General features: G+C 31.2%; 1 protein-coding gene across 1 annotated transcript; it reads left to right on the forward strand.

Annotated features, from left to right (window-relative positions):
* Positions 1 to 591: 591 nt before the first annotated feature.
* LOC142318090 (T-complex protein 1 subunit beta-like) lies at positions 592 to 22,243 on the forward strand. The gene is made up of 4 exons (XM_075354617.1): positions 592 to 761; positions 15,987 to 16,236; positions 17,462 to 17,665; positions 21,961 to 22,243. Exons 2-4 carry the CDS (start codon positions 16,068 to 16,070, stop codon positions 22,131 to 22,133), a joined length of 546 nt encoding a protein of 181 aa, XP_075210732.1. The 5' UTR covers positions 592 to 761; positions 15,987 to 16,067; the 3' UTR covers positions 22,134 to 22,243.
* The last annotated feature ends 1,917 nt before the right edge of the window (positions 22,244 to 24,160 follow it).

Raw genomic sequence — 24,160 nt, forward strand, 5'->3', positions numbered from 1 at the left:
TTTGGGATTTATTTCATACCATTTTCTCATGACAAATTCGAGGGTGCAGTTAAAAAGGAGTGGTGAGAGGCCGTCTCCTTGCCTCAATCCAGTTTTTATGTAGAAGGGTTGAGACAGTTCAGCTCTGAATTTCACTCTGGACTGGGTATTGGTTAAAGTTAATTTTATCATGTTTACGAGTTTAGGGTGAAGGCCGTCTCCTTGCCTCAATCCAGTTTTTATGTAGAAGGGTTGAGACAGTTCAGCTCTGAATTTCACTCTGGACTGGGTATTGGTTAAAGTTAATTTTATCATGTTTACGAGTTTAGGGTGAAGGCCCAGGTTTCTCAGAATATTCAGCATGGATGGTCGGTGTATACAATCATAGGCCCTTTTAAAGTCGACAAAGGTGATTATTAGTTGTTTTTACCGTCTTTTATATAAGTCCATCATAAATTTAGGGATATTATTTGCTCCGGGCAACCTCTCCATGGCCTAAATCCCCCTTGGTATTCCCCAGCATGAATATATATATATATATATATATATATACACGTATACGTATACACGAGATGGATACAAATGAAATTGCTGATGAACTTCGTAACCAGGAAGTTGTGGAGGTGAAAAGAATAAAGAAACGGCAGAACGGAGTGGAAGAACCTACATTAACTTCTTTCAATCTTCCGGTACCACCAGTGAAGATTTAAATGGGTTGGTTACGTGTCTGTTCGGATGCGTCCATACATCCCCAACCCACGACGATGTTTTCAATGCCAAAGGTACGTCCAAAACACAACTTCTTGTTCGAAATCTGCAATTTTATTTGTTTGTTTTTTAATATTTTACGAAGTTTTAATTTTGTTTTTAATATTTTAGTTTAGATTTTCACTTTATTCTTAGTATGTTAGTTTGTTTTAAATTTTTAGCTGAATTTTTTTTGTTTTTAATTTTGTTTTTATATTTTGTTTTTAAATTTTATCTTTGTTTTCCGGGCGATGATAATATGTAATGTTTTTCGCCCAGAAAAAAAAAGTATATTCAGTAATAACATCGGATCACTAACATGATTAAAAAGCGAATTTCGCTTTGTGTACAAGCTCGTACATAATACAAGCCAAATTACAAGCTCATAGTTAGTACATGGTCTTCATAGTCTCTTTTTCATTCTTACAGAAATACTTATTGTATTATTCATACATAATACATTGTCTTATTGTCGGGAATTAAGATTAAAATTTTGATTAAACTAAAAAAACTTATCAGTTATGTCATTCATAACGTAACTGATCTGTTAGAACTTTTACCGATCAGTTAGAATATTCGCATTAAAATGGACTTAAAAAAAACCCCTAATTTGTAGAAGAAAAAATTTTGGATATATTTTTGCTTCGTAATTCCTAAATCATGGATTTTATTTCGAAAAAAGCTGTTGTAAATAAATAAGTTAACTTCTTCGTGTTTTTTTTTTATACGTACCATTCATTACGTTTAGTTGAAAAACGTGACAATTTCATTCAGTAATTCATTCATATTTGATAGGTTTGATTTGTGCGTAAATATTAAGATGTCAGTCAATAAGAACGTATAAAAAAATCTCGAGTACTTTTTTATTACTTTCTTGTACGAAGTAAAGGAAGTATTATGATCGCAAAAAAATGTCGCTTATCAGATTTCAACGGAAATATCCATTTTGACCATCCATGAATCCATTTTGACTAGTTTCGATGTGTGACGTCTGTACATATGTGTTCGCATAATTAAAAAAACGATTAGCCGTAGGATGTTGAAATTTTGGATTTAGGACTGTTGTAACATCTGGTTGTGGACCTCCCCTTTTGATTGGAATCGATTGAACCAAAAACGTTCGAAAAAGCCCAAAATCCAAAACAGTTTGGATTTTGGACTTTTTTTTAACTGTAATAATAAGCCCTCATTGAGAGACATCAACGGTATATCATAAGTGGTACTTATTTTCATCGGTTCCAGAGTTATAGCCAAATTAAATTTTAATTAATAAAATATTTGGATCTTACAAGGGGAAGGCACATCGGTTCGAATCTTTGTTTTTTAAAATTTAAATTTATTGATTTATTAATAATTATAACGTGTGATTGTAAAAAAAAAATTACGATAAACAATAATTCAGTAATAACAATTAAAAAAATATCGGAAGTTATAAATGAAATAAAATTTTTTATGTACTTTTCATTTTAAAAAAAATGTGTATATGTAATTACAAGGAAGGTATACAAGGAAGTCATGTAGTGTTCACATCAGATTTTTTAATTACAAATTTTATAAATTTTTTTTTTGTCTTCAGTCATTTGACTGTTTGATGCAGCTCTACAAGATTCCCTATCTAGTGCTAGTCGTTTCATTTCAGTATATCCTCTACATCCTACATCCCTAACAATTTGTTTTACATATTCCAAACGTGCCTGCCTACACAATTTTTTCCTTCTACCTGTCCTTCCAATATTAAAGCGACTATTCCAGGATGCCTTAGTATGTGGCCTATAAGTCTGTCTCTTCTTTTAACTATATTTTTCCAAATGCTTCTTTCTTCATCTATTTGCCGCAATACCTCTTCATTTGTCACTTTATCCACCCGTCTGATTTTTAACATTCTCCTATAGCACCACATATACTTTCAAAAATCTTTTCCTGACATTTAAATTAATTTTTGATGTAAACAAATTATATTTCTTACTGAAGGCTCGTTTCGCTTGTGTTATTCGGCATTTTATATCGCTCCTGCTTCATCCATCCTTAGTATAAATAAATATTATAAATAATATTTATAAATAAATATTGTAAAATTAACATTTTGTATTACCATTTATATTAAAGCCCGTATTTTTAGTTTTATTTTGAGCTTCTTTGTCTTGGATTAACTTCAACGTAAATGCTAAGTCTTTTTCAAAGTCAGTTTTTTCTCGTAGTTTTCCTTTTTTTCTATTATTCTTTTCCTTTAACATTGTGGTCGTATACTCGTTTTAAAACATTCATAATATTTTCTCAAACATTATATTTATTTTATCTTTTTTTTTTTTTAAGAAAGGTTTTATTTATTGTCAAGTAATGGTTTTTAGTTTTCGGCTAAAAGTACCTGTTTTTATGACATATACCCGAGTCCTATATCGGGTCGAACTGGGGAATTATTTTTTCTCATGTTCCCACGGTATTTAATAAAGTTGAAAAATATTTATAGAAAGTCGATCGGTAACTGGATGTTACGATAGAAGGGATTTTTCTTGTTGGTGCTTATCTAGTCTCCTACACTATTGATGACCGGCAAGGGGTATTTATGAATGTTAGTCGTACAAAGGTATGTCCTTTCGTATTGTTAGTTATTGAGATTACAGCAAAACGTTAAAATTATAATAATAGAAATAAAATGTTGACAGACAACTGATTTATCCATAACGGGTATTTTGTTATTTTCATAACCTATCTGTATAGTTTAACTGAATATTATTTAAAACTTTTGTCGGCATCGGACTCCCCTGTTTTCGTTATAATGGAACAATATTCAATTTCAAATTGTTCATTTCTTAGAATAATAAGTGTTTTGTTGAAAGTTCCTAGCTTCGTAGAAGTATTGAGCTGCTTCCTCGTACCGTAAAATTGCATATATCTTTATAAAAAAAAAAAATATTTTTTTTCCCTGTTTTTCTACCTATATATTAAATAAATCTTCTCCAAGTTTTGAAAGAAAGACAACGTTTTTTCCTGTACTCGATTAAATATTGAACTGAAAACTATTTTTATGAGAACGTTCCTTAGTAACCATCCCAACCCCACTTTCCTACTGACCGGGATAGCTCTGGGACACAACGCCCTAGAACAATCCAGCCAAACTCATTATCTTTAATTTTAAAAAAAAATCAAAATTAAATTAAATGTAACAAATACAGGCCTTGAAATCGATTCCGGCGCCCTTTCCTTAAGAGAGGACGATCCCTTAAACAAAAGATTTCAGCCCGCTCTAGGCTGAAAGGGAGCGCGTTACGGAAGATAGGCTTATTAGCTCATCGTTCCGCCGGGTCCCTGCAGCTAACACTTTCCATCGGATAGGAACGCAATCCAAACTGCACCAAACAAATCAACGCCCATCTCCTATTAATAATCCGTCAGTGTAGTCCGTATACTGCGAAAAGTAGGAGGGTATTGAACTCTCCGACATCCTTGCGTTCCGTTCCATTATGAAAACGGTCGAATTAAATTTTAAAATGTTCAGATAAACGCGTGAATCGCAAGAATGAGTATTACATTTTACGTTAGAGTTTTTAATCTGTTTTTATGTTTACGGCTTGTTGATGTAAAATTTCCTACCGGTTTTATCGGTTTTGACTGAAAGTTAATTAAATATTAGAATAACATCCTTAAGATCCTTATAATTCCTTGTAACAATAATCTATTTAATAACATCGATAAAGAAAAAAAAAAGAAAAGAATCTTCAGATCTTCTAGGTAGATCGTATAGTATTTATTAAAAAAAAATTCTTCGAGTTATATTTGAAAGAAAATTATCAGAAAAAATTAATTATACCGGTATATAAAAGGAATCCTCAAAATCGGTCCGGTGAATCTGACCAAAAATTCATTTTTCAATTGAAAATTTCGATCGTTTGAAGTCTGTCAAATTAAAAATAAAATAAAAAACTGTTGACAACTTGCTGACATTTATTTTGGTGCAGAATTACAAATCGAATTTAAAGAAGGATTTTTGGACGATGAGAATATGTTAAACAATGAGTTTTTTAAAATATCATTTAATCTAACATTATCTAAAAATTCCTTATTAATTTATTCGAGTTTTCAGTGGAAATACTTTGAATACCTAAAGAAAAAATAAGTAAACAGGGCCCGGGCGTGTTTGTCATAATTAGGGACTGATTTACGGCACAAAAATAAAAAAAAATTACGTAGTTAAATATTACTTATTTCGCTTTATTTACCTTCGGTCCGCATTTTGTGTTTTACTTCCTTGTACGAAGTGAAGGAAAATGTTTTGTGTGGTCGCGAAAAATTTCGGTTTCCAGATTTTAACTAGTCTCGGCCTGAAGTCTGTACGTACGTATGTATGTGTGTATGTATACATACATACTCGCGTAACTGAAAAACGATTAGCCGTAGAACGTTGAAATTTTGGATTTAGGACTGTTGTAACATCTACTTGTGCACCTCCCCTTTTGATTGCGATCGACTAAACCGAAAAAGCCCAAAATCCAAAACGATTTGAATTTTGAACTTTTTCTTAACCGCAGTAATAAGCCTTCATCGAGAGCTTTTCAATGATATATCGTAAGCGGTAAAAATTTTCATTGGTACCAGAGTTATAGCCAAATAAAATTTTAATTAATGAATTATTTGGATCTTACATCGGTTCGAATCGGACTTCATCTCCTTTTTTTCTTAACTTTTTTTTCTTTTAAGTTAAATATATTGATTTATTAATTTATTAACCTCTCATTGTAAAAAAAACATTTACGATGAATAAATAAAAAAAATAATAAAAAAATATCAGAAGTTATTAATGAACTTTTCATTTTTTTAAAAATGTGTATATGTCATTTAAAAGGCGTACAAGGAAGTTATGCGGTGTCTACATCAGATTTTTTTAAGCGTTTAAATCGTATTCACTGGTATTTATATCCACGGAGGATGATTTGTTATCAGAATTTTTGTTATCTTTCCCTAAATGATTGGTTTATCCGTTTACAGATGACTTTTCACAATAAAGTATTTCATTTTCCTGAATTTGTAACAAAATTATTTAAAAGTTTTAGTTAACCAGTGAGCGGCATTGTTTCATTTCTTATTTTTTGGTCGATTGTTGGAAAAATATTATTTTCCCTTTAATTGAAAAATTGCGATTTTCTATAATTTTAAATTTAACGAATATTCATTTATCGATAATGCTGTTGAATTAACTTTTTTTTCATACTTAACGTTTGTTAACGAAAATGTTATTCTTATAAAAATAAGGTTTAAACCGTCCAGACAGTTTTAAAAAGATACTTTTTTTTGCTATATTATGTGAAATTATATTTTTTTTAAATCTAAAATATCGTCCCTAGATAAGTCGGTGTGGTCACATTCTTTCTTATAGTTTTTGACCTGCCAGGGTAAAATCATTGTGTTTGTTGTCTACTTTCCTTAACATATATATATATGAGAATAACTGTTTATACGTACACAGATGGCGAGCTACATACTAGTCTATTAATTTAAAGATAATAAATAACTCTGTATATAGCTACATTAAAAATCTATTGGCCCTGTTTTACTTCTCGGTTATTTTTTTATTAACAAATGCAGTTTTATTTCATTACTGAAATTTGCCTTCGAAATTATGAAGAAAAAGTAAAGAAAATTAAATAATCGATGGTTGAACCCTTTGCTTGTTGGAAATTCATAATAACAATTAGAAAGTAAAAACAGATATCTTTTTGATTTTCAAAAAACGTATTTAAAAATGAAAGCTGTTTCGATACGCAGTACCTTCTTGAAATTTTAAGAAATCTTAAAATGAATTAATTATAAAAAAAACTTACTTGCTTTTTACGGTTACTTTTTGACTTAACGTCTTACGCCCTTGTTGAATGCGGGTAAGAAGAATTCTAAAAATTTATTTATACCAAAATCGGGGGGGATTTGAACCTACGGTTTTTCCAGTTGTATTACATTTAAAAAAAATTGTTGTTTCGTCAAGAACGGTTACCTTTTACAAATAAAATAAATATGGTATTTTCATTTTAAAAGTACTGGCACCGCTGATTATTCGCTTAAATATCCAATTTATCTCTTTTTAACAATATAAGAATACTATTTGATTAAATGTCTCCGACGAAAAAGATTAGATAAGAATAAATTTCCTTATCTCAGTAAAGTAGATTCAGCTCGATATCCGTTTCAAATGTATTGTAGCAGGTTATTTGGATCGGTTCTGTGCGTTTATATTGAGAGCAGTTTAATTTCAGTATCGAGGTTTAACATGAATATTTGGAATTTGCCTACTAACGAACACGAAACCGATCGGTTCCTCCAACTGCGTGGCATTCTAACTGGAACCAGGACATGTCGCGATGGACACGCAGCGCGATTTTACGAAACCGATGGTATTGTACGGCTTAGCGACAAACGTATTTGCCGGTCGAAAGTAAATGTGCATGTCGGTGCTCGACTGAAAAATTTGAACCTCATCTTCGTGATCGACATAGGTTTTCTATATAACTGGGCGTTTCAATTATCAAGCGATGCTTGATGTCATCTTGGATCGGCTGTCGGCCCGAATACAGTAGTCGATCGGAATAATTTCATTACAGAAGTTATTTCAATACAGTCAAACGATATTGAATAACACAGACGACCTGAAATCGGAGGAAATTGTATGTTCCTCAGAATCCATTAAACGCTGTTCTCGAGGCGCAAAAATCATACCGGTCGCGTCTACCCGCAACAGTGGGTTTTCAGCGGCATTTGTCATGAAAACTGCGTGTGTTTCTCGTGAAAGTTGCTTATAAAACGCTTCAAACCCTGTTGAATGGTATTAAAGTTAACATCGGGAGCATATTTTACTCGGATTCCTGGCGTGCGTACCAAACTGACGTACTGGAAACGGAACGGTTCCGCCATTACACTGAATCATCGGTACTATTTCGTTAATACTAACCGATGATATTCAAACCGTTGAACGTATGTGGGGATCTCTGAAATGGCGGAATAAAAAGGCGTCACGTTGAACTGTACTTCGCCGAATTCTTATGGCGTCGTACAATCGGGGGCGATCTCGCCCCCAATCGTAGCTTTCGGCAAGTAAAATTTCCGTGACTTTTAAGTTGAAATAATTCAGTAGCTTGTAAATTAACAATGAATAAAGAAATTAGTTAGAAAAAGCCACTGATATGAAGCGAACAAGCGTTGGCGCCGGCATTCGATAAAAGTACCTCTTTCTTTAGTATTTTTTTGAAGATAAATTTCAGTAATGAAATGAAATTATGTAAGTTAAACAAAAAGCGAACCGGATGTTAAATTAGATTTTATGAAACTAGTTATTAAATTTTTTCTAAGATCAGTAAAAGTAGCTTAAACTCACTTGTCCGTCTACGTGCGTCCGCCCCTTTACTATCTGTTACTTTCTTATGAAAGCAAGCGATTGGATGTAGGCGTATATTTTTTTGTTTAGTTAAATATAATATTATCAGAGTCGATGACTATTAATAATGCCGTTGTAAAATAATAAAAAAACGTGTAGTAATTTATTATAATTCCGTATTTATACTGATTATTCATTTTTACTTCCTTTTACATTGTAATCGCGAAAAAAATCGGTTTTTTAGATTTCAACTGAAATATCCATTTTGACCATCCCCGAATCCATTTTAACTAGTTTCGGCGTGACGTCTGTACAGTATGAATCTCGGATAACTTAAAAAACTATTAGCCGTAGAATGCTGTAATTTTGGATTTAGGACTGTTGTAACATCTAGTTGTACACCTCCCCTTTTGATTACAATCGACTGGACCAAAAGTATCCCGAAAAGCCCAAAATCCAAAAAATTGGATTTTTGAGTTATTCTTAACTGTAGTAATAAGCTCTCATTAAGACCTTTTTAACGATACATCATAAGCGGTACTTATTTTCATCGGTTCCAGAGTTTTAGCCAAATAAAATTTTAATTAAATAATATTTGGATCTTACAAGGGGAAGGCCCATTGTTCGAATTCGACTTCATTTCTTTTTTTTTAATTTAAATAAATCGATTTAATTACCAATTTTTTTTTTATAATTATTAACCTGTGATTGTAAAAAGATTTTTTTTAAATAAATGATAATTCAATAACAATGAAAATTAAAAAAATATGAAAAAAAATCAGAAGGTATTAATAAAATAACATTTTTTCTACTTTTAAAAATGCGTATATGTAATTTAATAGGCATACAAGGAAGTCATGCGGTGTCCAAATCATTTTTTTTTTACTCGAGGTGTTGCTGATAATGTCGTCAGTACGCTATTACATCGACAATTTCATTAACTTTTTATTAACTCGTTTAAAATTTTTGTAATTATTCACATAAACTCATTGTTTTTCATAAATGAAAAATACCAATCATGCAACGGAATTCGAATGTAGAATTCCTGAAGAAAAACACAAGACACTACAACCCCGTTATGTTATTCTGTTAAGTATTTTTGCGTTAATATTATATGTTTAATAACTGTTTCGTTTGATCTTGACGATCAAAATTATTTTTAATTAAATTTGTGTAGTTTTTACTGTATAATTACAACGCGTAGAATTGTAAGGTGTTAAGTTCTAATTAATCAAAAGAGTGTTTCAACTTTTTTTTACATTAAGGATACCCCTCACCAACGGTAATAGATATTCCGTAAATATTTTGTAAAGATATTTGGTGCAGATTTTATCGCCTTCAATATTTTTATTTTAACATTTTCATCTCAATATTTTCGTATGAAATTGAGTTTCTTAGTTGTGGTATTTTTTTTTAAATTTAATTTTGTTCATTTAGTTACTCGAATCGATGCAAATTATAACGATCTTAAATGTTTAATCGTGTATGGAATTCGTCAAATTTTACAGAGCACTATCACATATTTGCCGCAATCTATTTATCTCTGTTTATTCAATCAAAACAATGCTCTCGCAACTCGCAGTGCCCGTACCGTGACATTGATAATTTAGTCGACTATTCGTATTTATCAATATATTTGCGATGAAGTATTAAATCAGATTGTTCTGAGACTGCCCAATTTTCTGATGAAATACAATCGTAACTGTAATTCTTGATGAAGAAGAGGATAAAAGCAGTAAGAAAAGAAAAAAGGGTACATGATGTACGGTTTAAAAGAAAAACCAAAGAAGAGTATGCTACGACTTATAAAGAACTTACTGTTAACGAAGATAAATTTTACGAATACTTAAAATGCCACATACATTAAATTTATTTTTAATTAAAATAGAAACGTTTGAAAAAAAGAACATACCCTCTGGAAACGAATGTTTTAAAAAAATAATTATGCTACCAGGTCTGCATTACGGAATTGAAAACCGAAAGATATCGTTGCCAACTAATTTTATTTTTACGTCTAAATAGCTGTGTACGATTTTGTCACGGGCCAATTTGAACATGTCGATAACAAAACAAGATAACGATATTTTTTAATGACTGTCACCGGTGGAATTTCATTGTACTATAACACTGAGATGCTGTACTCTAATTCTATCTGAGGTATCTTCTCAAGTAATTTTGATGTTTGGACTATTTTTAGTACCGCGGCAAGACATCGTAGGTAACAGTAAACCAGTCGCTGATCCAACAATAATTTTTTCTCCTGTTTAGCCTCCGGGAATCACCGTCATGTATTACTACAGAGGATGAATGAGGATGATATGTATGTGTGTAAGTGAAGTGTAGTCTTGTACAGTATCTGGTTGACCGTTTCTGAGATGTGTGGTTAATTGAAACCCGACCACCAAAGAACACCGGTATCCACGATCTAGTATTCAAATCCATATAAAAGTGACTGCTTTTACTAGGATTTGAAAGTTGAAACTATCGACTTCGAAATCAGCTGATTTACGAAGACGCGTTCATCACTAGACCAACCCGGTAGGTTTGATCTAACAATCTGTCCTCATCCTGCGTTTCAAGTGAGCTTTCTAAACTTTGATTACTAATTTAATACGTAAATCTGTATGTATGTATATATATATAAAAGAACATGTCGTGAGTGATTCATAATCAACGCCCAGATAAAACTACTAAAGATAAATTGAAAATTTTGATTCACGTTCCTTTTACGGTGTAAGCGTACACCTTAAGAAAGGATTTTTTGAAATTCCGAGTCTGAGGGAATAAAATGGAGTTACAATGAAATTACTGTTTTTTGAGTTTCTCTGTAACAATGAGTTTATGTAATTAATTACAAAAAAATAGTCCTGACCGTGACGGGAAAGGCAAGTAATCATATAGTGCGGGCATAGCCGCGACGGGATGCTAAAATATATATATATTTATTTTTTAAAAATAAATCCCCCGCATAATATTTTATAAAGAAGTGTGTTTGTATATATATATTTATACAAGAAACCGTACTACGTTAAGAAAGAAATTGTTTGTTTTTAAATAGTTAATCAGTATCATGACGCTAGTCTGATAATATTAAAATCAGTTCTATTGAAACTTCCTGTAGGATTACTTCATTTACATTTCTCCATACCTAAACTTATTGAGGTTCGATTAGAAAAACTTAAAGTAGATAAATCGACTTTACCGATTAAGGAAAACGCATAAAAAGAAAATTGTAAAAAGCTTTAAGTGTACATAATGTAACAGAAGCCAAAAAGAAGCTCCACAAGAAAAAAGTTCACACAAACATAGGTACGGAAACGTTTCATTAGCGAGTTACGGTTAACGAAATATTTCGCCCAAAATTCATCTTCTCTGGTGAAATGAGGTTGTATTGAAATTTTTAGGATGTTAATTGAAGGGTGAAATTAATGGTTTTAACCCGAAAAATTGAATAAAATACGTTCCAGAACTGTATTTCTAGTAGTATTCATGATATCTGAAGTAAAAATGAAAAAAATGTTGTCTGAAAACCATTTTTTTTAGATTTGCAATACAATAATTTTGTTAAATGACTAATAAATGCGTGAAATTTATTAACAAAGGAAGCTTTTCTTTGTTTTAAGGAAAACAATTTGTTTAAGAAACAAATTGTTTTAAATAGTTAATCCAGGAACATAACACTAGTCTGATAATACTAAAATTAGTTCTATCGGAACTTCCTGTAGGATTACTTCATTTACATTTCTCCATACCTAAATTTGTTGAGGTTCAGGCTGAAAAGCTTAAAGTTGATAAATCTACTTTACCGATTAAGGTAGACACCTAAGTAGAAAATAATTGTGAAAAGCTTTAAGTGTACATAAAGGAACAGTATCTAAAAAAGAGTTGTATAAGAAAAAAGTTGTTGAATAACACCCGGAACAGGAAAAAATAACTTTAAATAACGTCCAGAGGAAACTACCCTTAAGTAAAAAATGAGAAAGAACGCTTAAGTATCAGGAAGAAGTGTAATATCAACAAGTATTTGTAAAATAATTGAAGATAATCTAATAAGCTAGTAAGAGAAAACAGAAATGGTAGAACCATAACAGTATGAGTGGGGTGTGTGGAGGGTTCCCATTCTGGAAATTGTTTTTTCGTTTGGAACTGTATAAAAAATTGACTGCTTCGTTTGATATCTTTAATTTGATATTTTTAATTTGTATTTAAAACTATTTACCTAAAAAAAACTGGTGTTCTTTGGCGGTTGGGTTTTCAATTAATCACACATTTCAATCTCAGGAACGGTCGAACTGAGACTGTACAAGACTTCACTTCATTTACACTCATACATATCATCTTCATTCTTCATCTGAAGTAATACCTGACGGTAATTCCCGGAGGCTAAACAGGAAAAAGAAAGAAAGAGAGAGGAGAACATCATTAGTTGTAGTAGTACGTTTGTGTCGGTGAAACGGATCATTTTAAAAAAATGATGACCGGTTTATTCAAGCATTCATTTTATTCTTTAATATACAAACAGATCTTTACCCAAAAGCATTTAAATTATGTTATAACCATCCAATTTCTTAAAAATAATATCATTCGGGTGACCGTTTTCTGTGTGCAAGTTTATTTCATTACTTAATCATCACTTGACAGCGTTTCTAAAGGAATTCAACTAATTTCTAGCCGGATTCAGTGTTTCAACTTCTGAAAACTAAACTTTACAAACACCTCTATGGAAAGAAATAATTATACTGAAAAAAATTCTGGCTAATGCTAATCTACGTTGGTTTTCGTAAACTTTTTATCGTTTGCCTTTGGACACCGTATAAGTTAACATATGAGGATGTAGCAGAAATAATTCCTCCACAGTCAATAGTGTGGTCTTGGATGACCACCGAAACTGTATTAAGATATTAAAATAACTAGATTATATTTGCCTCTTGTGCAACCTTTCGCTATCGATTAAAATTGATAATTCAGTTTTTTTATTTTATTTTAATTGTATCGATTCAATTTAATTGTGGAACATAATTTGTTAAATTCAGTACAAAAGCAAGGTCTCGGATTCTTCTACAAGTAAATAGATGTTGATGATTTTTAATTAGCGTTTTGTTTATTGTTTTTTTTTTCATACAGGCAGTATTTTTTGCAGGTCAAAGTTAATGTTTTTATAAAAATAAAAAAAGGATTATGTTAAAAATTTAAAACGTGTATAAATCAACTTAAAAAATGAAAAACCGCTATAAAAAAATAATATTTATTAAAAAATAATAGTCAAACCTTGTTAAATTTAAATTTCAGAGTTAGCCCCAAGTTTAAAGTTAACAAATTGATATTGATACTCGTTTCTAATTTGATGTAGACTTCAAAATTTAAAAAATCTGAAAAATATTATTATCTAATTTTTATTATTTCTTAATTTAATTTTCCCTAAAATTCATTTGAAGGCGGTCAATTTTTTTATCAAATGGTTCGTGAAAAAAAAAAAAACTTGTTTTGATTGTCATTTGTAATTGTTCTGAATGATGATACGTGGTTGGTGGTGGATATTTCGGTGTGATTTAGAATACCGGGAAAATTATTTTACATTCATCCCTTCCCTCATTTTACTAGTGGCAGTATGTGCGATTTGATGGAGTGGGGAGAATTTAAGAGAAAAAATTAGTTTACAATATTGCCGAGCATAATTCTTTACGGATCGGGTGACAGTTGCATTTTCTGATTCGCGTAGTTTTAAGAGATTTTTTGCTGACCGTTTCGTGTTAATCATAACTGTATTTGATACTTCTTTCTGTTACCAGTAAGTTATTATTTTTTTTATATTCTGCATGTAGGTGTGCTTTACTTTTTCATGATTTTACTTTGTGGTTGGGGGAGCTTGTTAAAAGCATTACAGTTTTAAATTTAGAAAATTTCTTGTTGATTAAATGGAAAAGTTATTTTTTTCAGATATTTTTATTGAATTTAAAAATATAAATTAAGCCCCGAAAGAATATTACATTAAAAAAAGTTTGCACTATTGTATTATTTATTCTTTTATTTCTAGTTTTAACTTATCCTACAAATTAAACTTTTTGTTATGAAGAGCAGTTAGTCGTAATGTTGAAACTGCGGAGAATTTTTTTTTTAAAGAAAAGCTTTTCTCTGCAATTTTCAGTGAACAGAATATTGTTAAATTTAATAGAAATTTAACACTGGTTTGGGTTTTACAGTATATAAATACTAGAAAATTGAAAAACTTAATTGTTTGTAGAAATTTAATTAATTTATCTCTGACGTATCGGAGCATAACTATATAAACAGACTATTCAGGAAAAATCAAGGACTTACTTTTCTTGCATAATTTTTATTAATTTTTTTTTGACATGCCAAGCAATAATATAAATTAAATCAGTCTTGTTAATATGGTTGTTAGGTTATGTTAATTATAAAATATCTGGTTCTGTTAAATTCTGTTTTTACATATACATATAAATTTAATAAGGTACAGTAAGTAGTATTTTAAATAAAACATCTAATTTCAGTGAACAACAAATGAACTTTGTTGGTTAATCAAGTGGAGGATTAATTTGGAACTATATTCTGTTTTTTTTGGGGTGGGCAGGGGCGAAAAACGTTTCTTCGTTATCATTCCCCGAAAAAAAATAAAATAAACAAAATACAAAACATACACTAAAAATTTAAAAACAAAATTAAAACTTAAATTAAAATATGAAATACAAAAACAAAATAAAAAACTTAAACTAAAACATTAAATACAGATAACAGAAAAAATAAAAATTTTAAATGAAATTGATAACAGTATAAAAATAAAATAAAACAATACTACTAAAACGTACCTAAAATACAAACACTTCGAAGAAATAAAAACACCCAGCCCAAAATTTCTTTGTCATTGCCCAGGATTTGATGAATGTCCTGGGCAATTTAAATTTGCATGTAAGGCCGCGTAACACACACAATCCACAAGGATGTGGCACACAGTCAAGTGGCAGTTGCATCGTACGCATATTGGTGCATTTACTGCTGACAACAGTTACCTGTGTGTAGCTCTTTTATGACCTATCCGCAATCGGCAGAGGACCAGTTCCTCATGACAAATTTTCCTGTGCGTGGAATCCCATGGCAACACAGAACCTTTAATGTGTCCGATTTTATCTATTGTAGCTGTTCAGTCATCCTGCCACTTTGCACAAAGAGCGAGTTTTACATAACTAATAAAGTCTGATGCAGTAACATGGGTAGTGAAGAATGGTTGACTACATGCGTCTTTAGTAGCGGAATCTGCATGTTCATTACCCGAAATCCCTACACGGCTGGGGATCCAGTAGAAACTCGCTTTTGCATTGCGATGGTTCAACTTGTCAATTGCATTGTAAATTTCGGTGGCGGATATCTGGAGTAAAAATTTTGTAAGGCTTGGAGAGGACTACATGAGTTGCTACAAATAAGGATATGACCGTACTTATGGTAATGATATTCAAAGCTTTATTTATAGCATAAAATCAGTAAAAATCAATAATATCAGTAAAAATGCAACATACATGACAGATTGGCACCCAAATTGGTATTACTAAGGACTCGCAGCATATCTAAAAGTCTGAAACATCTCATTCTTAATTCTTTGATGTGTTTGACCCACATAAGGTGGCTATCAAAAAATAAACCTAAAAATGTGACATCAGAAGAGATAGCTCTCTACTAAGAAAGACTTGAGGAAAAAAGGGGTCCTGCAAGCGAGAAAAGACTACATATTTTGTTTTCTGTGGCTGTTGATCGACAAGCAAAATCGATCTGTATCAAAATCAATTCATATTCTGTATATTTAACATTTTATGCAAACTTGCTATTTTAAAATATAATTTTCATAATGTGTGTCAACTTTCTTTATCTTACTTGATTTTTTTTTCTTCAGTGTCCATAAAAGAGACAAACACACAGTACTTGTGTCCTACTGACGCAGTACTGAACTACGCTGAAGGCACAGCTAAACACTATGGTCACATGGTTAGACCAGTGGAATAAGAGCGGTCAGACTGTTGCACTGTTTAAATTGTTGACTAAGCTTGCCCCAATACAAGCTAGGTTTGCCTCTATCGCTATTGATTACAGTCTCACTGATAGTACGGAATTAGCTTTACAAGAACAAGAAGCTAATAATCCAGGTAATTATTTCGTCACATATTTTCTTAAAAAAATTTTTAATTTTTATTCTGTTTTTACAATATTTGTTATTATTTTGTGTCATGGGTTTTCTGTAGCTTCTCTAAAACTTGTATACAAGTTTGAAAATGTGATAAGTTAAATCTGAAAATCTGTACGGTTGTAAGTATTTAGAGAACTAAATATAAAGTTCGCTATAAAATGTGTAATTATATGTAACTATAAAATGAGTAATTATATTATAGAGAGTTTAAATCTCCAAAAAATTATTTTTCTAAGCTGATTAATTGTAATTTGATGAGCTATGATTTGAAACAGTTAAGTTTCAAATTTGGAATAATGTACCTTATTGGAACCAATTCATAAAAGAATATGATACTTGGCTTCGCTAGAAAGATATTTTTAGTTATAAAAAATCTTTCATGTAAAAATTATTTTGGGAGCTTTATAGCTGTTTATAAACATTTCTTTATCTTAATCCATTTTCCCCCAACAAAAGACTGACCATAAAATGTGATGTTCTTGGATATTTTTAATATTTTGCAAGGTTTTATAATCTTATCATGAGGAATTAAGTTGTTGTGCTTTTCTATTCTTGAAACATTTTGTTTTCAAATCCTGTTAAATGTTTCTAAAGTAATTGAGTGTAATATTAGAGTGTAGTAATTGAGTGTAGTATTGTAATGTAGAGATTAACATCTCTACGGTAAGTTCATAAGGTTGGCAACCTTATGTTAAAACTTCCTTTTGGTACGATTGTTTGCCATATTGTATAACTTCTATTCATTCAGTTTGTTATATTTTATGTAGTGGTAGTGTAATCAAAATCAGCACTCTGCAGTGTTCACGAGTGGTTCTCATGCTTTACATCACTAGCTGTTATTCACTGATAGAGCTATGGTATTTCTTTTGGTTTTTAAAATTAACTGGAAGAGCTTAGTGTAGTACTATCTGAGTGTGGCTGGTGTTGCTTTTCACATTTGTTACTTTTTATGATTATACTTTGAACGATGTTGTAAAACTGTTTGTTACGACTTCAGCTGGAATTACATTATTAAAAAAAAAAAAAAACAGCAGTTGATGAAAGCTATATACGTTTAACTTAAAACATCTTGATGTTTGTTACATTAAAAGATTTGGTTCAGTCCCTCTTAAAACTAATCATTCTGTATATTATCTAACTTTAAGTTTTCTTAATATTGTTTAATGTATTTTAACTTTTTGCAGGTTGTAGTGAAATGTTAATGGCTTGTGCTATACAGAGTGAGGCTACCCAAACACCCGGCAAAGAAGCTGTTGCTATGGAAGCATTTGCAAGAGCATTACAGATGTTACCTATTATTATTGCTGATAATGCTGGTTATGATTCTGCACAATTAATAAGCGAGTTGCGTGCTGCACATACACAAGGAAATGAAACATATGGATTAAGTAAGATACTTAATAATATTGCAATTACAATATTTATAAATTAACAATAATAATGAACATTTGTTAAAGAAAAGGAACAGAATTATTTATTTCAATATTTAAAAAAAAAGTTCTATAACAGAAACTTCAATCTTGATACCAAGAACGTTCCGTAGCATTAAGAATCGTAGGAAAGTCTAAAATTCCAAAAAAAAACCTCCTAGAGAGCTGACAAGGGTGATTTGAAAAAGGGACTTGAAAATAAAGAAACAGTTACCATTTGTCAATCAATTCACAATATCTCCTGATTAAATTGTTTGATTATAGTCGGCTACAGAGCGTAGCCAGCGGTTTATTTCAAAGAAGGCAGGCCTTCTTACCTCCGGGCGTATGCGGGAAATTGAAGACCAAGGTTTTGATTCTTGGCAAGCTAGGTGGGCTGATTCTTGTACTGGCCAACGGGCATGGTTATCCTTGTCCCGGGGGGTGCGGTCGCGCTTCGACGGGAGCATTTTGTGAGCTAACGACATTGTCGGCGAGGCGTCTCTGGGTGCCGCTTCAGTGGTATGCAGCGGCGTTTTGACGGCGGTTTACGATAGATGGTGAATGTCATGCAGGACTGCGCGATGGAGCTGTGTGGGAGTAGGTGTTCATTCTCCTCTCCCGGGCAGACCGGAGCGGAGTCAGTTAGGAAACTCATACGAGTCGTAAGCGGGGTTCTTTAAGGGAACTAGGTCTAAATTTCACTGTGTTAAGCTTTTTAGTGGGAAAGTTTTGTTATAGTGGTTGTTGCTTGGATCTGAGACATTCAATAAATTGGCTCATTAATAGTTAGTGCTAGGCGCGGGGTCTTCGTTCCGCGGTTAGGCTTCTAGCTTAGTTCTTGAGGGCGATGTGGTAGCTGCAGGTGTCCGTTGTCTTCTTTCTGAAGGCATAAACACTAAAACTATCTCTGGGTGAATTTTACCGATGCAGATGTCCCTCGGGGCATCTGCATTGGTGGCATCTCTGCGGGGCCTGACCAGAAAGCTCTGGTGCGCAATCAGTTTGAGGGCGAGATGTCCTCCGTTAAAGCCACTACTGGCTAGGAGAACAGAGGGGGTGGTGTAGCGATCGGACACGCTACGAGGTGTGATCTTCTCCCCTCGGGGGAACTCGAGATGTTTGATTATAGTGAAATAAAAACCTAATATAGGATTTGGGTCATTGACCTGGGTTGTATATGTTACTCTATAGCATAGAGTATACAAATTTCCACCAAATTTTGTTAATGAAATTGTAATTAAGTACTGCATTTGATGTACACCATAGGTCTATATTTTTTATGATGTTGTTCACCAAAAGAAAAGAAAAATTTATGAGTAATGTAATTTAAGGTATTACACATCTGAATTATTACTTGACTCTCCAAAGTACTAAAAGGATAACTTTTAAGTAATAAACAAGTAATCACTATTAGAAAAAGAATTTCAAAAATTCATGAATGGAAAAAATAGAAAAAATGGCAAATAGAAAAAATATTTACTCTGTTGTTATTGTCATTATATATAACCCATCAAACATACCATCAACACACCAATGGTATGTTGAATATCTACATATCGTGTCCTTATTAAAACTATGTGTATGAGTAATAACATGTACTAATTTACTCTCAAACTCCTGTAAATATATTTCTGACATAATTGCTGATAGTAGAAATCTCATACATAAGATATTCTTTTAATAGTAAAATCACTTATAAAGATATGATTAATAGAACAAATACAAACATACGAGGGATATCTCTAAAGTAAAGACTGCTGGGAAATTCTCTCCTTAAATTTGGTGAATTTGTGTCGTTCATGGCTATGCGTAATGTACACACTGCATTGTTGTCTATAAGATGTAGCGTTTTAGTATCTTTGATTACATTTGAGTTATTACGTTATAAAATGAATAGGAAAATCGATATTGCCACTGACTGTGAAATTTGTGGAGTCATACGTTTTTTAAACCATCAAAACGTTAAGCTGGCTGAAATTCATAGGCAGTTAGTTGGTTGCTGTGTACAGTGATAATGTATTCAATGAAAGAAACGTCCAAAAATGGTGTGAAAGGTTTAGAAATAACAGAATTAATGTGTATGATGAAGAACGTTCAGGGAGACCCCCTATAATCACTGAGGACTTTTTGAAACGTGTTGATGATGAAATCAGAAGAGATCATTACTCAATGATTTCCGACCTGGCTTTTCTTTTTCCTGATGTTTCAAGAGCTATTACTGGTCGCATTGTTCGTGACCTTTTAGGCTTCAGAAAGGTTAATCAGTGGCTAAACGAATTGGTGGCAGAAGAATATGATGAGGGTATATTGAAGCTGGCTTATCACTATGTCTTAATTCATGTGGCGATTTTATTGAGAAATAGTTTGTAGTTTAAGAGGAAAAAAATATTTATAAAGTTTTCAGGATAATTTTTTTTACAATGAAATGGTCTTTACGTTAACTTTTTAGGTTATCTTTAAAATAACCTCTCATAATAACAAAAAAAGTTAAATAATGAAATAAACATCATAAAATAATATAGAGGTTGAAAATGGATATGATACTACTGTAATTAATAATATTTATAAACAACTATCTAAACAATAAAAAAAATAAACTATCTTCAACCGATACATAAGACACAAAAGAGTGAAGAAATGTACATCAAGTATTTTATATTTAAATAATATCATTGAAAACATTACTAAAACTTTTAATAAGAAACATCAAAACTAACATACAAATCTAATAACCACATAATAAAATATCTACAAAACAAAAATAATGATTGTATGGTATTTATATAGGAAAAACAAATAAATCTTTTAAAACTAGATTTCTTAAATATGATAGAAATTACAAAAATAATAAATTACATTTATCTGATACGGAAGACAATCTAATAAATAATAAAGATTCTATTTGTGATATTAATTCAGATTTAGAAATACAGTAGACTCGCAGTTATCAGAGGTAATTGGGACTGAGACCACTTCAGATACAGAAAAATGAAATGGAGGTTAAGTATGCTGTTGGGCTAAAAATAACGAAAAAACTAGTTAAAAATATACAGAATTAGTGTATTGTAAGAAAAAATGTAAAATAAACAATTACAGACCTGTAAGCATGTAGAAACGTAAGATTATTTTTTTTTGTAAAAAGTCAGATTGATTTTTGATTCAGCCTCTGTGCTGTTAGATGCTGCCTTATGCCATATTTCTTCTTCCATCTGTCCAGCCACACATCACTTGCAGTGAATGTTTCCTCGCTGTCTTTAAACACCTGGTGGAACTCAAGCGTTTTAGCTTGAAGCAATGACCCACTTACAGGACTGCCCATCCTTCGTAGCTGCGAAAACCACAGAAAAAGTGCTTCAGACATCTGCTCATAGTTGTCCTTCTTCAGTTTTTGACTCAAACTGTTGCCTCTACTCGCACTTTTGTTTACAAATTTTTGAATCTCTTTCCAGTTATGTCTCCAATCCTCAACAGTCACTTTCCCAACTCCCAAATCAACAGTGACCTTTTTAATTGACTCGCCATTGTCCAACCGTTTTATTGCATTAAATTTCATTTCAAGAGAAACTACAACTCTTGTTTTCTACTCATAGCGCAACACAGAATTCAGTAAAAGTACAGGCTTCAACACACTAACACAACCACATTTAGTGCAACCGCAGAGATTTCTGAAACTGACAGGTGACTGTGACTATGCAAAGATTGATGGGTGAACCCGATGATTTCTGAACTCAGTTGGAGAGGAGACATTGCATGTGAAGCATATGAATGTCGCTTCCCGCCTTGATTATCTTGCTTTATATTTATGTATTATCTTCCTGTAACTAGCTCGGTTAACCAGAATTTGGATAATCAGGAGTGCACTGTATTACAAATTTATAAAGATTACATAAAATTAATATATTATAAAAATATTACATATATAAATGTGAACAAAATTTCAGTTTGATAAACCATCAAACAGTGTTTGAGGGAGACAGCCTTATAAAAATTGTAACAGACAGCAGCACTTGTGTACATATGCAATCTTCATTATTTTAGTATTTTTATTACTCGATAACAGAATTATTTCAATCATGAGTGAGGATACAGGATCCCATAAAAGTACATACATGAAAAATTAAAATAATATTCTGCACTATGTGGCTTAATTAGTAGAATTGAAATTTATACATTATTATAAATTAATAAGAAATTGATCTCCAGTAGTCGTATCTTTAATTGTGCTTTTTTCTTGTCAGCCAGTGATATAAATTTATTAATTGTTGTTACAGATATGGATATTGGAAAGATCGGTTGTATGAAAGAACTAGGAATTACTGAATCATTTGTGGTTAAAAGACAAGTACTTTTGTCTGCTGCTGAAGCTGCTGAAATGATAATTAGGGTTGATAGCATTATTAAAGCTGCACCTCGTAAACGTGAACAGGATCGTGGTCATTGTTAAACCAATAATAATAATTATTATTACATTAATAATTTCTTATTAATTATATATTTGAAATTTTTCTTTGTAATTATCTTCTAAGAATATACAATGTATTTATTTCATTTTTTCGTGCTAATTAAAACTAATTAATTGCTTAATTATATATACATTACTGATTTTGTATTATTATTATTATTAAGTGTAGTTTATTACTTTCACTAAATATTTAATTATATTAATAAAATTAAAACATCAAATTTATAAGTATTATCATTCAAAAGATGATCATGGTTTTTAATAATTTGGTAATACTTAATTAAGAATATACATTTTTTATTATAATAAACTATTCAGCGTAACAAAATTGCATTAATTGTATTTATTTTTGCTTCATTATATTATCTAATATAAAGGAAATTTTATAAAATAAAATTAAAGCACACTTTTGTCTTTTTCACTCCATTTAAATTTTTAAATGTAAATCTGTGATAGCTTATAAAATTTCATTTGTTTTGATTAAAATTAGTAACTAAAAAACTTCATACTGACTACTAATGTAGTTTTCCATTATTAACTGGAAAATTTTTTTATCAAAGGAAATTTTTAGAGTAGTTTGTATTTATAAATATATCTTGAGCAGGTAAGTGAAATAATAATGCTATCACTGAAAGTCATGAATTTTACAACCAGGAGTTGGAAAAATTATTTTAAAAAATAGGAAAATTATAATGCAGTTGCTAAAAATAGTATTTTTGTCAAAAGATTGTTGAAGTACATGTTGGATGTAGGTTCTTAAATTTGTTATAAACATTCTTCTTCGTGTATTTTTAATATTTCCCATTAAATTTTAAAGACAGACAAGTTAAATTGTTGCCGTCTAATAAGTCTACAAATGTAAAGATATTACCTCTTTTGTGTGTCCTTTGTTATAAATTTAATAAGTACAGTGTGATTTAATGGTCTCATTTCCTACATACATTTTGTGTGAAGTTAGGAAACGCAATGTGTGTGGTTTCATGCCAAATAGATTAGATAACACAATGGATTTAATTTTGGCCATTGGTTTTCTGGCGGAAAAAATTAAGAATGTTTTACATAAAGTCGGTTGTTGATATAATTTAGAGAACATTTTATGATTCTTTGAGTAGGAAAAAGTACTAGAAAAAAATGACTAAATTGAAATTGGTATCATATTATTGAGAAAGAATGCAGATAAATGATTAAGGAACTCCGTAGATTAGAGTAAGAACTCTTCATCTGTAATGATGGAAGTTTTCTATCTATTGTTCAGCATTGCAATGAAAGGAGTGAATAATTAAGCAAAAAGAATTAAGTAAAATTTTAGAAGGTTTATAAAAATTAACTCTTTAAGGATTTTATAACTTAATTTTATTTTATCATCATTGTGTGAAGTGAAGATAAAATGTCTTTTGCTGATGTTATGATAACAGCAGAAAAAGTAGAAAATGTAAAAAATTGGCTTAGTGTTTTGATTGATGTGATGAAATTGCAGTCATAAAATAAATATAGAGAACAAACTGAATATTTTTGGAAGAGATATGATAATAGAAAAAGAGAGTGCTGTGCAGGAATGGCAAACTGTGTGAGTGTTCAAAAGTTTTACACGTTCAGGTAGTTAGATTTTTTAAAAGGGAAAAAATTGTAAATTTAGATGACTGCAAAATGTGTTTGTGCTTAAATCATTTTTCATGGAAACAGAAGTACTGGAAAAACGTACTGGAAGGGATAATCATTCCTTCATACCAAATTAAAACATAAAAGTTACAAATTAAATCAGTAATAATGTATAAAGTTGGTTTAGTGGTAAACTTGTCGTCATAGATCAGTTGATTTTGAAGTTGAGTTCTAAGGTCCTAAGAAAGGTAGTTGCTTTTATTCGGTTTTGAATACCAGATTGTGGATGTCTGTGTTTTTGGTGACTAGGTTTTAATTAACCATATGTTTCAGGAATGGTTGGCCTGAGTTTGCTGAAGACTACACATTTACTGTACAGTTACATTACACTGATAAGTCGTTAATGACCT

This window comes from Lycorma delicatula, chromosome 1 (genome assembly GCF_047948215.1).
Source record: "Lycorma delicatula isolate Av1 chromosome 1, ASM4794821v1, whole genome shotgun sequence".
In the NCBI taxonomy this organism is placed as follows: Eukaryota; Metazoa; Arthropoda; class Insecta; order Hemiptera; family Fulgoridae; genus Lycorma; species Lycorma delicatula.